This window comes from Pavona decussata, unplaced genomic scaffold (assembly GCF_977016875.1).
Source record: "Pavona decussata unplaced genomic scaffold, jaPavDecu1.1 SCAFFOLD_102, whole genome shotgun sequence".
In the NCBI taxonomy this organism is placed as follows: domain Eukaryota; kingdom Metazoa; phylum Cnidaria; class Anthozoa; order Scleractinia; family Agariciidae; genus Pavona; species Pavona decussata.
In genome coordinates this window covers 750,002-769,227 of record NW_028145517.1, presented here as the reverse complement: position 1 = coordinate 769,227, position 19,226 = coordinate 750,002, and the positions used below count along the sequence as shown (strand labels likewise).

General features: G+C 41.1%; 2 protein-coding genes across 2 annotated transcripts; both read right to left on the bottom strand.

The window, feature by feature from the left end:
* Positions 1–9,203: 9,203 nt before the first annotated feature.
* On the bottom strand, positions 9,204–16,928 carry LOC146471487 (QRFP-like peptide receptor). The gene is made up of 2 exons (XM_085120804.1): positions 15,016–16,928; positions 9,204–9,416 (listed from the first exon to the last, which is right to left on the bottom strand). The coding sequence occupies exon 1, from the start codon at positions 16,249–16,251 to the stop codon at positions 15,124–15,126; it is 1,128 nt and encodes a 375-aa protein (XP_084976930.1). The 5' UTR covers positions 16,252–16,928; the 3' UTR covers positions 9,204–9,416; positions 15,016–15,123.
* On the bottom strand, positions 9,611–11,111 carry LOC146471488 (prokineticin receptor 2-like). The gene has a single exon (XM_085120806.1). The coding sequence runs from the start codon at positions 10,755–10,757 to the stop codon at positions 9,681–9,683; it is 1,077 nt and encodes a 358-aa protein (XP_084976932.1). The 5' UTR covers positions 10,758–11,111; the 3' UTR covers positions 9,611–9,680.
* Positions 16,929–19,226: the final 2,298 nt, after the last annotated feature.

Genomic DNA, 19,226 nt, shown 5'->3' with positions numbered 1-19,226 from the left:
TCACAAGACGTTTTTCAGCGCTTATGTAAGATACCCAAGGGCTGATTCGGCTCTTGATGTAGAGGAAATTCTTGTGGTAAGACTGTTTTCCCACAATTGGAAGTATTTAAACTCTAAAATAGCCCTTTACTCAAAACCAAACCGGTTAACCAAACCGGGGAGGGGGGGGGGGGGGGTGGTGGTGGCAGGATCTTGCAGGCATCCATCATGTCATAGTATCCTTTTGAAGAGCCAAAAGGCACAAACGTATCGGCACAACTGAATTGGAGTTAAATAACCGTGCCACAGAAGACACTTCGTAGTTTCACAGCCCAAGGCTATGGTAGGAGCTGGTTCTCAGTGAATCTCAGGTACATCAGTGCCGATAGGAGCTAACTCGCTCAAGAGTTTAAGTTCTGGGCTATTGGACGTTTTTGGGTCCAGCTTTAGCCTGGACAGGACTTTTTGGACGTTTGAGAATTTGATTTCATTCCTACCTCCCTATCAATAATAGAGTTGAGTATCTCACCCCGTACGTGTACAGTTTTTCTTTGTTGTTGAGGGATTCAAACCACACCCCCAACAAACCCTCTCACAGGAAGGGTTTCGTCCAACGTTCACATTTCGGAAAGAAAACATCACTGCCCGTGATAATGACAGTCATAACTGATGGCATGTCTGAAAAACTGAATACGAATAAATGAACCACAAGCAAAGACGCAAGAAGTCGGAAATAACTAACTATATTAGGACTATGATGTCAATATAGGATCGCTTTTTTCGTCATTTTTTCGTCCCTCCTGTACAAACTCATTCCCAGGAACCTCTCAGTGTCCCTCCCTCGAGGACAACAAGACATGCTTGGCAAAACAAGAAGGAAAGAAAGAAGCACCGATGATTAAAAGACAGCCCGGGTTAAAAAAGAAAAGGAGGGTTATCTACTCAGTTGATTTTTGTTGACACTTAACCTGCTAGTAGAGATTTCACTAACTTCTAATTATTTTATTTATTTATTTTTTTTTTTTTTTTTTTGAGAATCTGAAGAAAGCTTTTAACGACACAATCACAAGTACCTCATTTCTAGCGAAACGGGCAAGAATACATTAGAAATCCGGCCAAAGAGGAGTTAAAAACCTTTATTCACCCTTCTTCAACTAATAACTTACAGAATGATAGGCCTATGTACTATTGTTTTCGATTAAGGTGCATGATACATAATTTTTTTTTAATCTACAATTAAATTAAGTTTTAACTCAGAAAGTCATTCCTCAAAAATCGCACATGTTCTTTCTGTGAATTTGAATTGTACAAGTTTTCGCTTAATTTCTTTCTTCTTCTTCTTCTTCTTCTTCTTCTTCTTCTTCTTCTTCTTCTTCTTCTTCTTCTTCTTCTTCTTCTTCTTCTTCTTCTTCGTCTTCTTCTTCTTCTTCTTCTTCTTCTTATTATTATTATTATTATTATCTAATTAAATAATTAATTATTTTTTGAGATATAATTATACCGACTAAGATTAACAAATCACGAGGAGAGTTACTTTTCCGGGAGCGGTTGCTTTAACTGCTCGCTGTCTTATCTTATGATCGGAGTTTTCAAGAATTACTCTTTCTGCACATGTCGAGCGCCTCTAGAACAATTCAGGAGTCTCTTAAGAGCTCCGCGAGAGTTCCCACTGAAAATGAAACAGATGCAAGGATTGATGGCACTGCTTCCTCGAGCCATAAACAAGGCAATAGACCAGTAAAGTGACATGCCACAGGATACTTTGTTGTCCCATACAAAGAATTTCAACAATTTAACAATACTAAAGGGTACCCAGCACAACACAAAGTCTAACACGATCGCAATGACCATCTTTAGCACTTAAATTCTGTTTCTTTTCGCACGCTGCTCATTAGTGTTGGCCGACTGTTCGCCTTGAATCTTCTGTGACTTGAGCTTGATAAGGATGATGGAGTAAAGTATAGCTAACAAGGCCATGGGGATGTAGAGGAATACAACAAATGTTGCAGTGAAGTAATTTGCAACCGAAGAGGACTCTCTTAAGACTTCATTTCACAGCATACGACAGAAACGTCGTCCCGGGTATTCAAAAAGTTCAGGTTGGCGAATAAAGATGGCGAAGAGACGGCCATCGCGACGATCCACGTGGCGAAAATGAAGAAGGGGCACAGCTTTGAACTGATGAGTGGGGAACGGAGTGGAAACATCACAGCTCCAAATCGATCCACGGCTATTAGAAACTGGCTCTGAATAGACACAAAACTGGATGCAGTTATCAGGAAAGGAACCAGCCTACACAAGGCCTGGCCAAGAGAACCCCTGAGCAGCCAGGAGCCCACGTGCAACAGAGTAAGATTCCACGGGAACAAGAATATTGGATACAGCAGGTCGGACATGGCCATGTTGGCAATGAAAAAGTTGATTGGTTTTCTCAAAGTTTGAGTTTTGTAAACAAGTATTCCTATAAAGAAATCCCCAAGCAGCGATACGACGAATATCAGCCAGAAAGCAACAGTCTTACCAATTTTGGCTGATCTAGGATTGAACTGAATGGAGCAGCTTGATCCATTCACCGTTGTGTTCATGTTTGCTGACGTTCTGATGTTGCTTCTTTCATAAACCCATCTGGCTTCCCAGGAGCAAGTGTTGCAGTATTTATGCTTAATGGAAAATAGCCTTCTGGCTTACCATTCTTCACACGCAAGGAATAATAGATTTTAATTCAGTTAATTGTAACCAACATAAAAGACTGATTAGGCACTACGCCTCCTCCTTCTTCTAGTTTCTTTTTGAAGCAAAATAAAATAACGATCACCCTACAAAGGAGCATTTTTAACAGAGATAGTCGCGATTATCGAATGTAAATGATTTGTTTTGTTTGATAGAGTAAATTAAAAAGGCGAGGGAGGTTAATCATTGGAGGAAAATAGGAATAAACAAGGGATGAACAGGTGAACAAGCAGTGGGATAGGCTTACGGCCCACACTAAAATTCGTCATTAACTCCTGTTCTATCGGTACAACAATTGAAATAAGCCTTTGTTAAGGAAACTATTATTAAAAATGGATATGAACATGACTTAGCTTTTAACCTACTTCCCGATTAAAAGCGGAAACTCAAAATTACAAATGACATTCTGAACGGTACACTGCAACAAATTACAGCAAAACTGTCAAAAGCCTTGTAGGCAACAAGAAGAAATTATTCCCGCCTTCATTTCGAAAACAAAGTGTTTACAATTGTTTGGCACATAAGCACAGTTAAAATTATCTCCCAGCTGTCTTTATATTATATCTTACGAGCTCCTGATTTTTGGTACAGACAACACTAGCTTTGTTCCACATTGTCTCTCTCTTTTTACACCCAGGTGTACAGCTGCGCTAGCACGTCATATTCACGTTCGGTTGCACCATAACGAAAATCACAAATTAAAGTTTTCACCTCTTTTTAAGGAGAACCGAGGTCGCCAAGCTGCTTTGTTTTCCGAATGCCTTTTCGCGTAGAATCTTTTGATAATATGACCTACAAATAAAGGCTCTAGAAATTCGGAATGTTGACGGGAAATAAAATTAACAAGAGAAAAGCAGAAAGAAAGCATGCATACATGTAAACAGACTATTAGAACTTGTTTCAGTTTCAGTCTCAAAATTAAAGCTTTCAAACCTTGACATCTCAAGGTTTGAACACTTCCCTTCAATTTCACCATGAAACAACATTTTCTTGAAACAAAAATAACCATGATTTCGTACTGAGAAAGCTTTGAATGTATGTTTTTGCGAAAATGATGCATGCGCTTGTTCACTACAGACATTTAGACTACTTTTCCTGCAGATGCAGAAGGGAGTTTTTCCCGTCAATCGGGAACGTTTGCCGACCTTCTAATAATAAGGTCAATAAGCCAAAACAGCAATACTCGACAAACAGCAATGTTTAGCAAAACAGCAATACTCGACAGGAAGCTCGCAATAAGCCTAACAAACGGACGGCCAAAACACGATGAATGAGGAAAACCTGATAAAAAGGTGCAATGTAAATCGTCAGCTCAATTCACAGAACTAAGGAAAGCTGCTTGAAATTTAAGTCAGGTTTTTCCACGAAAATATTAAACCAGAAGTTAAAAGCCAACCAAAGCCGGAGTACTTAGCCGGATTTGATGAGCATAACAGATATACACTTCTGACTTAGGCTGAAGAACCTTTTACTTCTTATTAAAGGGGGAACGCAAACAGAGAGAAAATTAGGGCTAGCTCAGACTCGTCCCTAGTAGCTATTTACGTGTTTTGTTGGGTGAGAAGATTGGATAGGAGGATGGATTGAGGCGCGCGGGGTGTCATGGGAAGAGGCGAAGGAAAAATAGCGACTGGCAGATTTCGATCCAATACGGCGTTCGTCCGAAGAGTGATTTCTTTTTTCCTGGCTTGTAATGTCGTGCTGCCGTAATGGCTTCTTCGCGGGAATATTCGCGGGAAGACGAAATATGACTGTGATACTAACCTTCGATCCACAATTCACGGAAAGAACTGTTCAAATCACCCACATCGTCTTCCCGCGAAGAAGCCATTACGGCAGCACGACATTACAAGCCAACAAAAAAAGAAATCACTCATCGGACGAAGGCTTTAGCTCGTTAAATACCAAACTAGAACCCGCAGTGAATTTTGACTGCAAGAAATGTCTAAAATTACTCCGTTTTCTTGAAAAAGATCACTGCACGGTTTCACGCACGATTGCAAGGATCTGTCAAACGAAATCATTTCGTTTTCCTTCGCCTCTTCCCATGACAACCCGCGCGCCTCAATCCATCCTCGTATCCAATCTTCTCACACCACCGCAAAGCACGTAAATAGCGACTGTGTACGAGTCTGGGGCTAGCTGTTACTGAATATAAGGAGGAAAAGAGAGTGGTTGAAGGAGAAAATGAGGTTGGTATTAAAATTGGTTTCTTTGTCTGAAACGGGGAGGCGAGAGAGAAGAGTGCTAAACAGAACTACTAACATATATTTAATCTATTTTTTTATTGCAAATTCGAATGTCGCTTCTGAAATAATTCAAGCTAATTTCCAAAATAGCAGCAAAACCAATATATATGTGTTTTTTGTCGCCGTAAGAAAATTATGGAACCCATAAAATTTCGTATTAAATAAAAGCTATCCCTTTCCTTCCTTTCCCTGATCCCTTTGCAACTGGCACCTTAAGGAATTCGGCGACACTTGCTGGCGTATAAAAGCGAGAACTGCGGTGCCAGTGTGCAGTTTACAAATAATTTGACCGTCTGGTCCTCAGATTCACATTTATGAAAAATTTTCTTCCTGGAAAACACAGGTAAGGACATTCCAGGCGGTGCATGCCCCAGATTATACTGCTTTCAGCGCTCGCTCCCCCGTGTTAGTTCACCGTGAATTAATAATAAAAATATTTATTTATTTATCAAGGACGTTGCTTGGCATCTGAGCAACTAAGTGTTCACCAGGCGGAGCGATAGACAGGATGTCAAAGTCAACAAAGCCATGCGCGGCACTGACTGCTGGATGGATCACAGGCTGATTGTGTCCAAAGCTATGCCCAAGAGACGGAAATGCAACACGGGAAGAAGACCTTCAAGAAGCTGAACGTCTCTAAACTCAAGCAGGAATATGTTGCAGCTGGTCTCTCTACTCTGTACAGTAAATTGGAATGCGTGCAGTTAGGCAGTTCCCCTGCGGAGGATGACTGGTCTGCCCTTTTCAAGACTTACTCGACGAGAATGATAAACAAATCTCATCTTTTCTGGCCGAAAAGCACCGAAAAGCACGATGGAGAAGCATCAGATGCCTTTCCAGTGACAAACGGAATAAGACAGGGCCGACACTCTTTAGCATCATGTTTTTGCTATGCTCACTGATGCCTTCCTAGACAGCGAGGAAGCAATACTCATCAGGAACAGGACAAACGGGAAACTCTTCAATTAGCGTCTACTGCTAGCAGTAACAAAAGATGAAAGAGACAGTCATCAAAGATTTTCTATTCGCCGATGACTGTGCTCTCATTTCGACCAGTGAGCGGGCAGTGCAAGATAGTACTTACAGACAGGATTTCTGGGGCATGCGACATCGTAGGCTTCACCATCAGCACCGAGAAAACCAAAGTCGTGTACCAACCCTACCCTGGCAAGCCCCACCAGAAACCCAACATCTCAGCGAAGGGTGAAGTGGTCAATAATGTGGATAAATTCACTTACTTGGGAAGCACCCTGTCCTGTCAAGCGAACATCGACGAGGAAGTCAAGTGCAGCATCGCCAAGATCAGCAGCGCGTTTGGGAGACGTCAAACCATCGTCTGGGAGCGTGGGGGCATCCGCCTTAGCTCCAAGCTTAAGGTCTACCAGGTTGTAATTATAAATACACTCCTTTACGCCTGTGAAGTTTGGACCGTCTTCAGTAAACATCCCAGACAGCTGAACCACTTCCACACAACTTGTCTCTGCAAGCCAATGAAAATTAAATGGCAGGAACGAATCCCCGACACAGAGGTCTTCTCCTGCGCAAACATGCCCAGCATACACACTCTCTTGGAGAGGGCACAGGCAAGATGAGCTGGACATATCCTGCGCATGAATGACCAGCGTATCCTCAAGGTGCTCCTATACGGCGAACTGACAGAAGGAAAGCGCAAATTTGGACAATTGAAGCTCCGCTTCAAAGACAGTCTCAAGACCACCCCATATAGCTTAGAAATTCCTGTCGAAGCCTGGGAAGACCTTGGCTTAAACCGACCATTATGGCGCAGACTGATCAGTAGTGGAGCCTTTTAAGCTGAACAGCATCGCAGAGCAACGGCTGAAAGCAAACGGGCAGCGCGGAAAGCGAGGGCTGCTAGCTTCTCCATCCAGTCACCCAGCGGGGCGGTCCCAAAGTGCACATTCTGCGGCAGGTAGCTCTGTGCCCTTATCGGACGAATCAGCCACCTTCGTAAGTACTCCGCCAACCAGTGAAGTTTATGGTCATCATCATTATTGATGATGGACGAACATCAAGTACTCTGCTGGCGTGCAATTGCAACTACAACTAGATAAAGTGATACGGAATGTATATTATAAATCACTTTTCTTGTCATGATCATAAACTCTGTTTATGTGCAGAGTTTAGAGCTTACGGTTTAGAGCTTAAGAGCCGTGCGTCCATCCGATGACGTGTGCAAGTCAGATGGGTGAAGCTTACATAAAACTTTTTACAGAGAGACAACACCATAAAAATGTATATTAATAAGAGCTTGAACTTTAATGAAACGTTAAGACTAAACCGACATTAGCAACCACTTTGACCTTTTTTTTGTGCAGAGAAGTTTGTAATTAGCCAAGAACAAAACCTGTTTTCCAGGAATCATTTACTTTATTTTCTCTATATTATAAAAGAATTGGTTCATGCTTTTAGCTGTGCGTATATCGAGTTATTGATGTACTCGGGAAGTTTAGAGAGTACTCAAGAAGCTAGAGTTTCTCTCGGCTACGCCTCGAGCAACTCTTACGCTTCTCACGTGCTCTCAAAAACTTCCTGCGTGCATCCATAACTCGATATACGCACGCTAAGCATGAACCAATTCTTAAATATACATACATATTTCATGTATTATATTTCACTTCCAAACTGGAGTTCGCTATTAATTTTTCTCATTACAGTGGTACTTTGTCTTCTCTTAAGACCAGATGTAACTTTTGCTGAGGCAGCTTTGATAGTTTTCAACTAGTCAACAAGGATCTTTGGTTATTGATATTTAAGGACGTTCGCGCTAATTGTTTATGCGCATCTTTAGTGCGCAACTAACGAACACGCCACGCAATGTCAGGCGCAATTCATGGTTGTCGATACAAGGAGGAACACAGAGGTAAACAGACATGTCGGCCGATGTGACAACATTGAAAAGAGGGAAAAGGGGGAAATTCATCTCCGTTGCACAGTTTTGAAAACGAAAACTCGACATGAAACGATTAGACGGGTTAAGGTTGCAACAAAAAGTCCAAGAAAAGGCGTTGATACCTGCGGGTATTTCGCGCCAAGAGATTTATATATTTACTTGACTCTCAATATAACAAAATGATTGAAATGCAATACTTTATGTAGTCTATTCGTCAAACGAAGTCACCTTTAAGCTTTTTCAAGTTATGATAGCAAACGAGAAAGTCTTTCCTTACAAGAGAGCAATTTTATTGATCGCTAATCCCGTGTACAATCAATCTCCACATACCCATTCTTGGTGAATAAATAAGCTTACTTCTCACATTTTCGCCTCGCAAACGGCTATAGATGCATTGTTTTTGCATTGGCTAAAAAGCTGTATAAGTTTTGAAGGTAGAATAACAATAAACAACTTAAACGATCAGAGTTTTGACAGCACACTCGAACGAAAACATTGACTCGAGCAACCATTGTGAGCTGTGAATTATGGGATAGATAACCCCAATGTATCACCTGCAGCTCAAAGAGTTGTTTATTATACATTCCACTTCAGATTTATGGGTGGAATACGAATTCACAAAATGTCCAGCCTGGACTGTTGGCTTGAAAGCTCAGTTGGGAGAGTACTGCAACATTATCGCACAAGTCATGGATTCGAATCACTGTTCAAGCCTGAATTTTTTTTCTTTTCGCAGCTGCTGTTCAAAGTTCGGTACATCTATGACTGTAAGGGTATCTCATTTATTAATTCTTTCATCCGCAATCCAAATATGCATTCATATATTTAATGTATTTCACTTCCAAAATGGAGTTCGTTATTAATTTTTCACATTTCAGTGATAAGTGTGTCTCAGACTACATGTATCTCCATGAAGGTAACCCCGTATTTGCATATTCTACCGATTGTTATTCAGGCGGCGACTTTGTACTTTTTGTATCTTCTTCAGCTGCGATGGTCTGTGATTGATTGAACTCCAGGCTATGGAAGTGCAAAATATTGGCAGGAAATTATATACTGCATGTGTTAAAAAATAACAGACTGGGTACAAACTTCAGTTAGATAAGCCTCAAAATGCAGGCACAACAACGGGGCAGACAACCTCCATTCAATTAATTTCACCCAAAAAAGACAAATGCAAAATGCAAAACGTCCTTTTCACTAATCACAACCTTCGTCGTCGTCTCGTCATCATTGCAGTCACTGAAATGAATCACGACGTTAATTTCTATTTAGAGTAGCTTTTTGTATCGATTTTCGTACGAAATTGAACAGACAAGAAAACCGGCGCATACTTCATTTTAATGTTCTCTTCGCAGGTAACACGCTCATAGTTTTTTAATTACGACTCCAGCCCCTTTTAAACTAATTAAATGGGCTAGCAAGCAAAGAAATAAACACATTTATTACATATTCAAAAAGACGATGAGTTTTTAATGACAGTGTATATACCCCAGAAGATTTTATGTAGATTTCTTTGTATACGATTGGAAACCAGAGCAACACAACTTGTCAGGGCAGAACTTTCTTCGTCTTCTTCAACTTTATTATTGTTCTAAAAGAGTGCTGTTATTTTTTTAACTTAATCTTCTAAAGTAACCAAACATCCATGGGACTAGAAGTTCTGTTCTTGATGACGGGAATTGTCGCAATATTTAAGCAGCGAGCTGTTTGTACAAAAGCAGCTGACTGACACCTAGTCGTGGTCTACCGGGCGAGCATCTATTCAGTCGTGTCCTGGGTGCTTGTCTGCAGTTTTGGGGTCGCCTGAACTAATTCAACTCGACAGCTTGTGTTGGCGGTGCTCGCTTGAGACCTACGGCTAATTTTCTATCGAACTTTAAAGTGCCTCGCCGCTTCATTTTACACATGATAATTAGCTGAGTACGAAAGTTTCGCAGAAACATGAAACATATGAAAGGGTTTATGGCACAGTAGGAGCTAGCAAGCACGATGGCGGCAAAATACACCACTTTGAAACTATAGCTACACTTTGGAAGGGTCTCTGGAACAAACAGTTCCAGGAAGAAAATCGTTATATAACCTGTCCAAGAGATCAAAAGTGCCAGAACAGTAGCCACGGCCAACTTAAGTAAGTTCCTGTTGCGCCTACGACTTCGCTTATCTCCTCTGGTGCTTCGGTGCGCCGACATTTTGTCTATTCGAAGGTGGATGAAAATAATGGGGTAGAGAATAGAAACGGCAAATATGGGTATAGCAAAAAGTGTAAAGTATAAAAACACATTGTATCGATGGAATAACTCTTTATCCAGAAACCATTTTGATTGGCGACACATTGTTTCGTTGTTTTCTTTAATTACTAGCTCCATTGTATAAAGATATGGCGAGTGAAAAGCCATGGCTATGACCCATGTTGAAGCGATGACAAGACGGCGTGTTTTCACGGTGATTCTACGAGTCTTTAAAGGATACACGACGGCGAGAAAACGTTCCACGGCGATGATTACCAAGCTCTGGGTCGACACGGATACTGATATGTCACTCAAAAAGGCGCACATTTTACAGAGAATTCTCCCTCCCAATCCATGGATCTGGAAAGCGTACGAGCCAACGATTCCAATTGTAAGTAAGCGAGGCACAAGGAAAATCGCCGTCAAGATGTCGGAGGCTGCCATGTTAGCGATAAGAAGCATGAGCGGTTCTTTCCGCATTCTCACAAAAGCAGCGATTAGGAGACTGTTTCCTACCAACGCAACGACCAATGTGATCAGATGAATCGCGATTTTCAACTCCTTCGTACCCACAGGTTTTCCGTCGATGGCACATGCTTCAGAAGAAGAATTGCTGCTGCTGCTACTGTTTCCACCGAAGGGAAAGTCTAACGGCATTTCTGAAGTAACTAAGATGACGCTTCTGTTCTTGATTTCGCTGAAGCGCAACAGTTGAACTTCTCTTCCTCTTAACTCTCCAAGAAGAATGTTTAGATTGTACGTGAAGCAGTTCACTTTACTCGAACACGAAGAACAAATTATCTGCCAGAATCTTGTCTGCGTGAGCTTATAGCTTTAGGCAGAGGCTTTCTTAGTAGACTATAGCGTAATTGACGTCAACATTTATTTAGACCACGAGGCAATAATTACGCGTTTTTCCTTCGTCACAGTGGTTTTTGCGTTTCATACGAGGTCAATGTTGCGAAATAGACTTGTAGTGCTAGCCTCGATTAAAAGACAGCCGTTTAGTTGTATACTTTGGAATACTGGCGGCGAAAAACATCACAGGAATGCGTTGTGTCAACGACTACCGTGGCGAATGATTCCTGATGTCTCGATATATGTTGCTTATGCGGCGGGATATTTGTGTGATCTTATAAGAAGATATAAGTGTTCAGTGTCCAAGGTTGTGACCAATTAGCCGAGAGATGCTAATTTCTGAGTGGAATCATAATAAGAGAACTTCCCTATTAATTCAAAGGGATAGGATCACTTTAATGCCTTTATAACTTCCTGAAATACACATCTACAATATTTTTATTATAACTTCCCGTGACAATGCATGGGATTTTCTCCTATTTTCACACAAAGGTGTACATCAGTGAGATGCAATATCGCTGGATGGAATCAATTATTCAACGTTTACAGAAGACCACTTCACCACTCGATGGTCTTCTACGACACTTGTTTTCATCGACTGGCAGGAGACAGATCCTGACCAGGAGGTTGAGTTTACGCCAAAAAATACAACCGTCATAAAATAGTCTTGACTAAGTTTCGAAGAAGTTTCGACTTCAACCGAAAAGCCGAAAAAACTCATTTTCCTAAGAAGCCAAAAATACGCACTAGGTACTGGCCAATAATGTGGATAAATTGACTTACTTGGGAAGCACCCTGTACCGTCGAGCCAACATCGACGAAGAAATCAAGTGCAGAGTCACCAAGGCTAGCAGCGCCTTTGGGAGACTTGAAACCAATGTCTGGGAACGTAGGGGCACCAGCCTGAGCACCAAGTGCAATGTATACCAGGTTGTAATTATCACTACACTCCTTTACGCCTGTGAATTTTGGACTATGCCAGACAGCTGAACCACTTCCACACAACCTGTCTCTGCAAGCTGATAAAAAACAAATGACAGGAACGAATCCCGAGCAAAGATGCCCAGCATACACACTAGCTCTCTTTGAGAAGACACAGGCAAGATGAGCTGGACATGTCCTGCGCATGAATGACCAGCGTATAATAATCTTCAAGGTGCTCCTATACGGCGAACTGACAGAAGGAAAGCGCAAATTTGGACGATTCAAGCTCCGCTTCAAAGACAGCCTCAAGACTACCCTAAATAGCTTAGAATTTCCTGTCGAAGCCTGGGAATACCTTGGCTTAAATCGACCATCATGGCGCAGCCTTATCAGTAGTGGAGCCTTTTCAGCTCAACAGCGTCGCAGAACCACGGCTGAAAGTAAACGGGCGGCGCGGAAAGCAAGAGCTGCCATCTCCTCCACCCAGTCACCCAGCGGGGTGGGCCCAAAGTGCACAATCTGCGGAGATAGCTTTGTGCCCTTATCGGACGAATCAGCCATCTTCTTAAGCACTCCGCCAACCCAGTGAAGTTTATGGTCATCATCATTATTGGTGATGGACGAACATCAAGTACTCCTCTGCCGTGCAATTTCAAATACAACTAGATAAAATGATACGGAATGTATATTGAAAATCACTTCTCTAGTCCTGATCATAAACTCTGTTTATGTGTACATGTACGTTACATTACTGTCTAACAAGTAGAACAAATGAACTCTTATAACTTTAAATCAACCTCCCTGGTTTAATATTGAAATGACCTCATGGCTTTTCGTCTGGCCAGGTAGAAGTTTTGGCTAGTTTCTGGCGAAAATCCATTGATAACCAGGTCTGTTCGAGAGGAAGGTTACTCTCGAGAGTTATACCGTAGGACACTGTGTAGCTGAGAATAGCCTACAGCTCAAGTTCCCCGTCGTCCTAAGTCAGTCAGGCAGGATGTTTTGATTAAAGCAGGAAGGAGTTCAATTACCTCGACCGCCCAACACAAATTATCCCCCCGGACTGTCGCCTGCTATCACCCGGAAATGTAAATGGAGATGCTTTTCAAATGATAACAGAGGTCACTCTTCAATGTTCACCGGTAACTACAGGCCTGTCCATCCGCAGTTCAAATTCTTATACGTTAAGATTAAACCGATAAGAGAAACTAATTTCACCTTTTTTTTTGTGCATTGAATTTTGTAATTTTTCAAAACCTGTTTTCCAGGAATCATTTACTTTATTTTCACTATATTATAAAAGAATTGGTTCATGCTTTTAGCTGTGGGTATATCGAGTTATGGATGCACTTGGGAAGTTTAGAGAGTACCCAAGAAGCTACAACTCTTACGCTTCTCACGTGCTCTCAAAAACTTCCAGCGTGCATCCATAACTCGATATACGCACGCTAAGCATCAACCAATTATTAAATATAATCATCTTCAGTTTCAAGGAATTTAAGAAATACTTTCTTTCATTCGGATTTAAATTGCGATTTGCTTAGTAGTTTTAAAGTCAGTGGGAGACTATTACAAATTTGGACACCAGATCTTGAGAAAAAGATCTCATTTTTTTTCATTTCTTGTATTTTATACATCGAATTTTTCATTAGTGGTCGACCTAGTTCTATATTCATGAGTGCAGGTCACTTTCTGAAACACGTTAAGGATATTTTCCTGTGCTAGGTTGTTGTGTACATCGTACATTAGAGCATTGCATCAGTTTCACACAAGTCATGGATTCAAATCACTGTTCAAGCCTGAATTTTTTTTTTAGACTTTCTTTTCGCAGCCGTGCTTTTTAAAGTTGCGTACATATAGGACTGCGGAGGTCTCTCATCCACAGTCCAAATATACATACCTGTTTCATATATTATATTTTACTTCCAAAATGGAGTTCGCTAGTTTTTCATTACAGTGGTAATTTGTACTTTGTCTTCTATTAACACCTGATGTAACTTTTGCTGAGCTCACTTTGATGGTTTTTAACTAGTCAACAAAGGATCTTATGGTTATTGATATTTAAGTGTATTTTGGACGGTTAGCTTTCGGAGATATTAGCATATCTATGGTACTCTGTAAATCCGAATCTAAAAAAAGTAAGTATCACCTGCAGCTCAAACAGTTGTTTATTATACATTCCACTTCAACCTTTTCAGATTAATGGGTGTAATACGGATTCACAAAATATCCAGCTTGGACTGTTTGCTTGAAAGCTCAGTTGAAAGAGTGCTGCATCAGAATTACGCTAGTCATGGATCGAATCATTGTTCAAGCCTGAATTGTTTGTTTTTTTTTTTCTTTTCGCAGCTGCTTTTAATACATCTATAACTGGGATGGTATCTCATTTATTAATTCTTTCATCCGCAATCCACATTTAATATATTTCATGGATGAAATGGAGTTCTTTATTCATTTTTCTTTCTCAGTGGACGGTAACTATGTCGCATGCAGACTATCTCGATGAAGGTAACCCCGTATCTGCATATTCTACCGATTGTTAATCACGCAGCGGCTCTGTACTTTTTGTATCTTCTTGAGCTGCGACGGTCTGTCATCAATTAAACTCCCGGCTTTGGAGGTGGAAAATATTGACAGGAAATAATTTGCTGCATGTGTTAAAAATAACTGACTGAGTACAAACTTCAGTTAGATAAGCCTTAAAATGCAGGCACAACAACGAGGCAGACAACCTCCATTCAATTAATTTCATCCAAAGAAGACAAATGCAAAATGCAAAACGTCCTTTTCACTCAGTAATCACAACCTTCGTTATCGTCTCGTCATCAATGGATCACAACGTTTTTACTTAGGGAAGCTTTTTGTATCGATTTTCCTACAATTTTCGTAAATTAAACAGACAAAAAAGCTGGCGCATACTTCATTTTAATGTTCTCTTTGCAGGTAACATGCTCACAGTATTTTAATTACGGCTCCAACTCCCTTCAAACTAATTAAATGGGCTAACAAGCGAAGAAATAAATACATTTATTACATATTCAAAAAGACGATGAGTTTTTAATGACAGTGTATATACCCCAGAAGATTTTATGTAGATTCCTTTATATACGATTTGAAACCAGAGCAACACAACTTCGTCAGGGCAGAACGTTTGTGATAGCGCTAATCTTCGCAATATTTAGGCTTTGAGGTGTTTTCTACAAAAGCGGCAGACTGACACTGTGGTGTACCGGGCAAGCATCTATTCAGTCGTGTCCTGGCTGCTTGTCTGCAGTTTTGGGGTCGCCTGAACTAATTCAACTCGACAGCTTGTGTTGGCGGTGCTCGCTCGAGACCTGCCGCTAATTTTTCCATCGAACTTTAATGTGCCTCGACGCTTCAGTTTACACATGATAATTAGCTGAGTACGAAAGTTTCGCAAAAACATGAAACATATGAAAGGGTTTATGGCACAGTAGGAGCTAGCAAGCACGAGAGCGGCAAAATACACCACTTTGAAACTATAGCTACACTGTGGAAGGGTCTCTGGAACAAACAATTCCTGGAAGAAAATCGTTATATAACCTGTCCAAGAGATCAAAAGTGCCAGAACAGTAGCCACGGCCAACTTAAGTAAGTTTATGTTGCGCCTGCGACTTCGCTTATCTCCTCTAGTGCTTCGGTGTGCCGACATTTTGTCCATTCGAAGGTAGATGAAAATAATGGGATAGAGAATAGAAACGGCAAATATGGGTATAACAAAAAGTATAAAGTACAAAAACACATTGTATCCATAGAATAACTCTTTATCCAGAAACCATTTTGATTGGCGACACATTGTTTCGTTGTTTTCATTTTTTACTAGCTCCATTGTATAAAGATATGGCGAGTGAAAAGCCATGGCTATGACCCATGTTGAAGCGATGAGAAGACGGCGTTTTTTCACGGTGATTCTACGAGTCTTTAAGGGATACACGACGGCGAGAAAACGTTCCACGGCGATGATTACCAAGCTCTGGGTCGACACGGATACTGATATGTCACTCAAAAAGGCGCACATTTTACAGAGAATTCTCCCTCCCAATCCATGGATCTGGAAAGCGTACGAGCCAACGATTTCAATTGTAAGTAAGCGAGGCATAAGGAAGATCGCCGTCAAGATGTCGGAGGCTGCCATGTTAGCGATAAGAAGCATGAGTGGTTCTTTCATTCTCACAAAAGCAGCGATTAGGAGACTGTTTCCTACCAACGCAACGACCAATGTGATCAGGTGAATGGCGATTTTCAACTCCTTTGTACCCACAGGTTTTCCGTCGATGGCACATGCTTCAGAAGAAGAATTGCTGCTGCTGTTGCTGCTGTTTCCACCAACGGGAAAGTCTAACGGCATTTCTAAAGAAACTATGAAGACGCTTCCGTTTATGATTTCGCTGAAGCGCTACAGCTCTCAGTCCCGTTGGTAGGTAGATTATGTAGGTTTAGGCAACAGTTAAACTTCTCTTCCTCTGAACTCTCCCAAGAAGAATGTTTGGATTGTACGTGAAGGAGTTCACTTCACTCGAACACGAAGAACAAATTATCTGCCAGAATCTTGTCTGCGTGAGCTTATAGCTTTAGTCAAACGTTTTATTAATAGATTATAGCGTAATCGACGTCAACATTAGATCACGAAGAAATAATTACGCGTTTTTCCTTCGTCACAGTGGTTTTTGCGTTTCATACGAGGTAAATGTTGCGAAATGGACTTCTAGTGCTAGCCTCGATTAAAAGACGACCGGTTAGTTGTTTGCTATCAGTGAAATAGATGGAATACTGGCGGCGAAAAACCTCACAGGAATGTGCTGTGTCAACGACTGCCGTGGCGAATGATTCCTGATGTCTCGATATATATGTTGCTTAAGCGGCGGGATATTTATGTGATCTTATAAGAGGATATAAGTGTTTAGTTTCCAAGGTTGTGACCAATTAGCCGAGAGATGCTAATTCCTGAGTGGAATCATAATAAGAGAACTTCCCTATTAATTCAAAGGGATAAGATCACTTTAATGCCTTTATAACTTCCTGAAATACACATCTACAAGATTTTTATTATTTTTATAACTTCCCGTGACAATGCATGGGATTTTCTCCTAATCTTCAAAGTAAGAATACAACAACAAAGGTGTACATCAGTGAGATGCAATATCGCTGGATGGAATCAATTATTCAACGTTTACAGAAGACCACTTCACCACTCGATTGTCTTCTACGACGGTTGTTTTTATCGGCTGAAAGGAGACAGATCCTGACTAGGAGATTGAGTTTTCGCCAAAAAATACAACCGTCATAAAATAGTCTTGACTTAGTTTCCAAGAAGTTTTGACTTTAAACAAAAAGCCGAAAAAACTCATTTTCCTAAGAAGCCAAAAATACGCACTAGGTACTTAGAAAGCGAGTGGTCAATAATGTGGATAAATGCCTTACTTGGGAAACACCCTGTACCGTCAAGCCAATATAGACGAAGAAGTCAAGTGCAGAATCACCAAGGCTAACAGCGCCTTTGGGAGACTTGAAACCAATGTCTGGGAACGTAGGGGCACCAGCCTTAGCCCCAAGTCTAAGGTATACTAGGTTGTAATTATCACTACACTCCTTTACGCCTGTGAATTTTGGACTATGCCAGACAACTGAACCACTTCCACACAAGCTGTGCCTGCAAGCTGATGAAAAACAAATGACAGGAACGAATCCCGAGCAAACATGCCCAGCATACACACTAGCTCTCTTTGAGAAGGCACAGGCAAGATGAGCTGGAGATGTCCCGCGCATGAATGACCAGCGTATCTCCATGGTGTTCCTATACGGCGAACTGACAGAAGGAAAGCGCAAATTTGGACGATTCAAGCTCCACTTCAAAGACAGCCTCAAGACTACCCTAAATAGTTCAGAATTTCCTGTCGAAGCCTGGGAAGACCTTGGCTTAAATCGACCATCATGGCGCAGCCTTATCAGTAGTGGAGCCTTTTCAACTCAACAGCGTCGCAGAGCCACGGCTGAAAGCAAACGGGCAGCGCGGAAAGCGAGAGCTGCCAGCTCCTCCACCCAGTCACCCAGCGGGGCGGGCCCAAAGTGCACAATCTGCGGAAGATAGCTTTGTGCCCTTATCGGACGAATCAGCCACCTTCCTAAGCACTCCGCCAACCAGTGAAGTTTATGGTCATCATCATTATTGATGATGGACGAACATCAAGTACTCCGCTGGCGTGCAATTTCAAATACAACTAGATAAAATGATACGGAATGTATATTGAAAATCACTTCTCTAGTCCTGATCATAAACTCTGTTTATGTGTACATGTACGTTACATTACTGTCTAACAAGTAGAACAAATGAACTCTTATAACTTTAAATCAACCTCCCTGGTGTAATATTGAAATGTCCTTATGGGTTGTCGTCTGGCCAGGTGGACGTTTTGGCTAGTTCTTGGCGAAAATCCATTGATAACCAGGTCTGTTCCAAATGAAGGTTACTCTCGAGAGTTATACCGTAGGACACTGTGTTGATGAGAATAGCCTACAGCTCAAGTTCCCCGTCGTCCTAAGTTAGTCAGGCAGGATGTTTTGATTAAAGCAGGAAGGAGTTCTATGACCTCGACCGCCTTACACAAATAATCCCCCGGACTGTCGCCTGCTATCACCCGAAAATGTAAATGGAGATGCTTTTCAAATGATAACAGAGGTAACTCTTCAATGTTCACCGGCAACTACAGGCTTGTTATAGGTTTTATAACTGCAAACGTCTCTTATTAATTTATGCATCCATCCGCAGTTCAAATTCTTATAAGAGCTTGAAGTTTAATGAAACGTTAAGATTAAACCGATAAGAGAAACTACTTTCACCTTTTTTTTTTTGTGCATTGAATTTTGTAATTAATCAGGAACAAAACCTGTTTTCCAGGAATCATTTACTTTATTTTCACTATATTATAAAAGAATTGGTTGATGCTTTTAGCTGTGGGTAAATCGAGTTATGGATGCACTTGGGAAGTTTAGAGAGTATTCAAGAAGCTACAACTCTTACGCTTCTCACGTGCTCTCAAAAACTTCCCGCGTGCATCCATAACTCGATATACCCACGATATATTAAATATACCCACGATATATTAAATATTATTATCTTCAGTTTCAAGGAATTTAAGAAATACTTTCTCTTATTCGGATTTAAATTGGGATTTGCTTAGTACTTTTAAAGTCAGTGGGAGACTATTACAAATTTGGACACCAGATCATGAAAAAAAGATCTCATTTTTTTCATTTCTTGTAGTTTACACATCGAATTTTTCATTAGTTGTCGACCTAGTTCTATATTCATGAGTGCAGGTCACT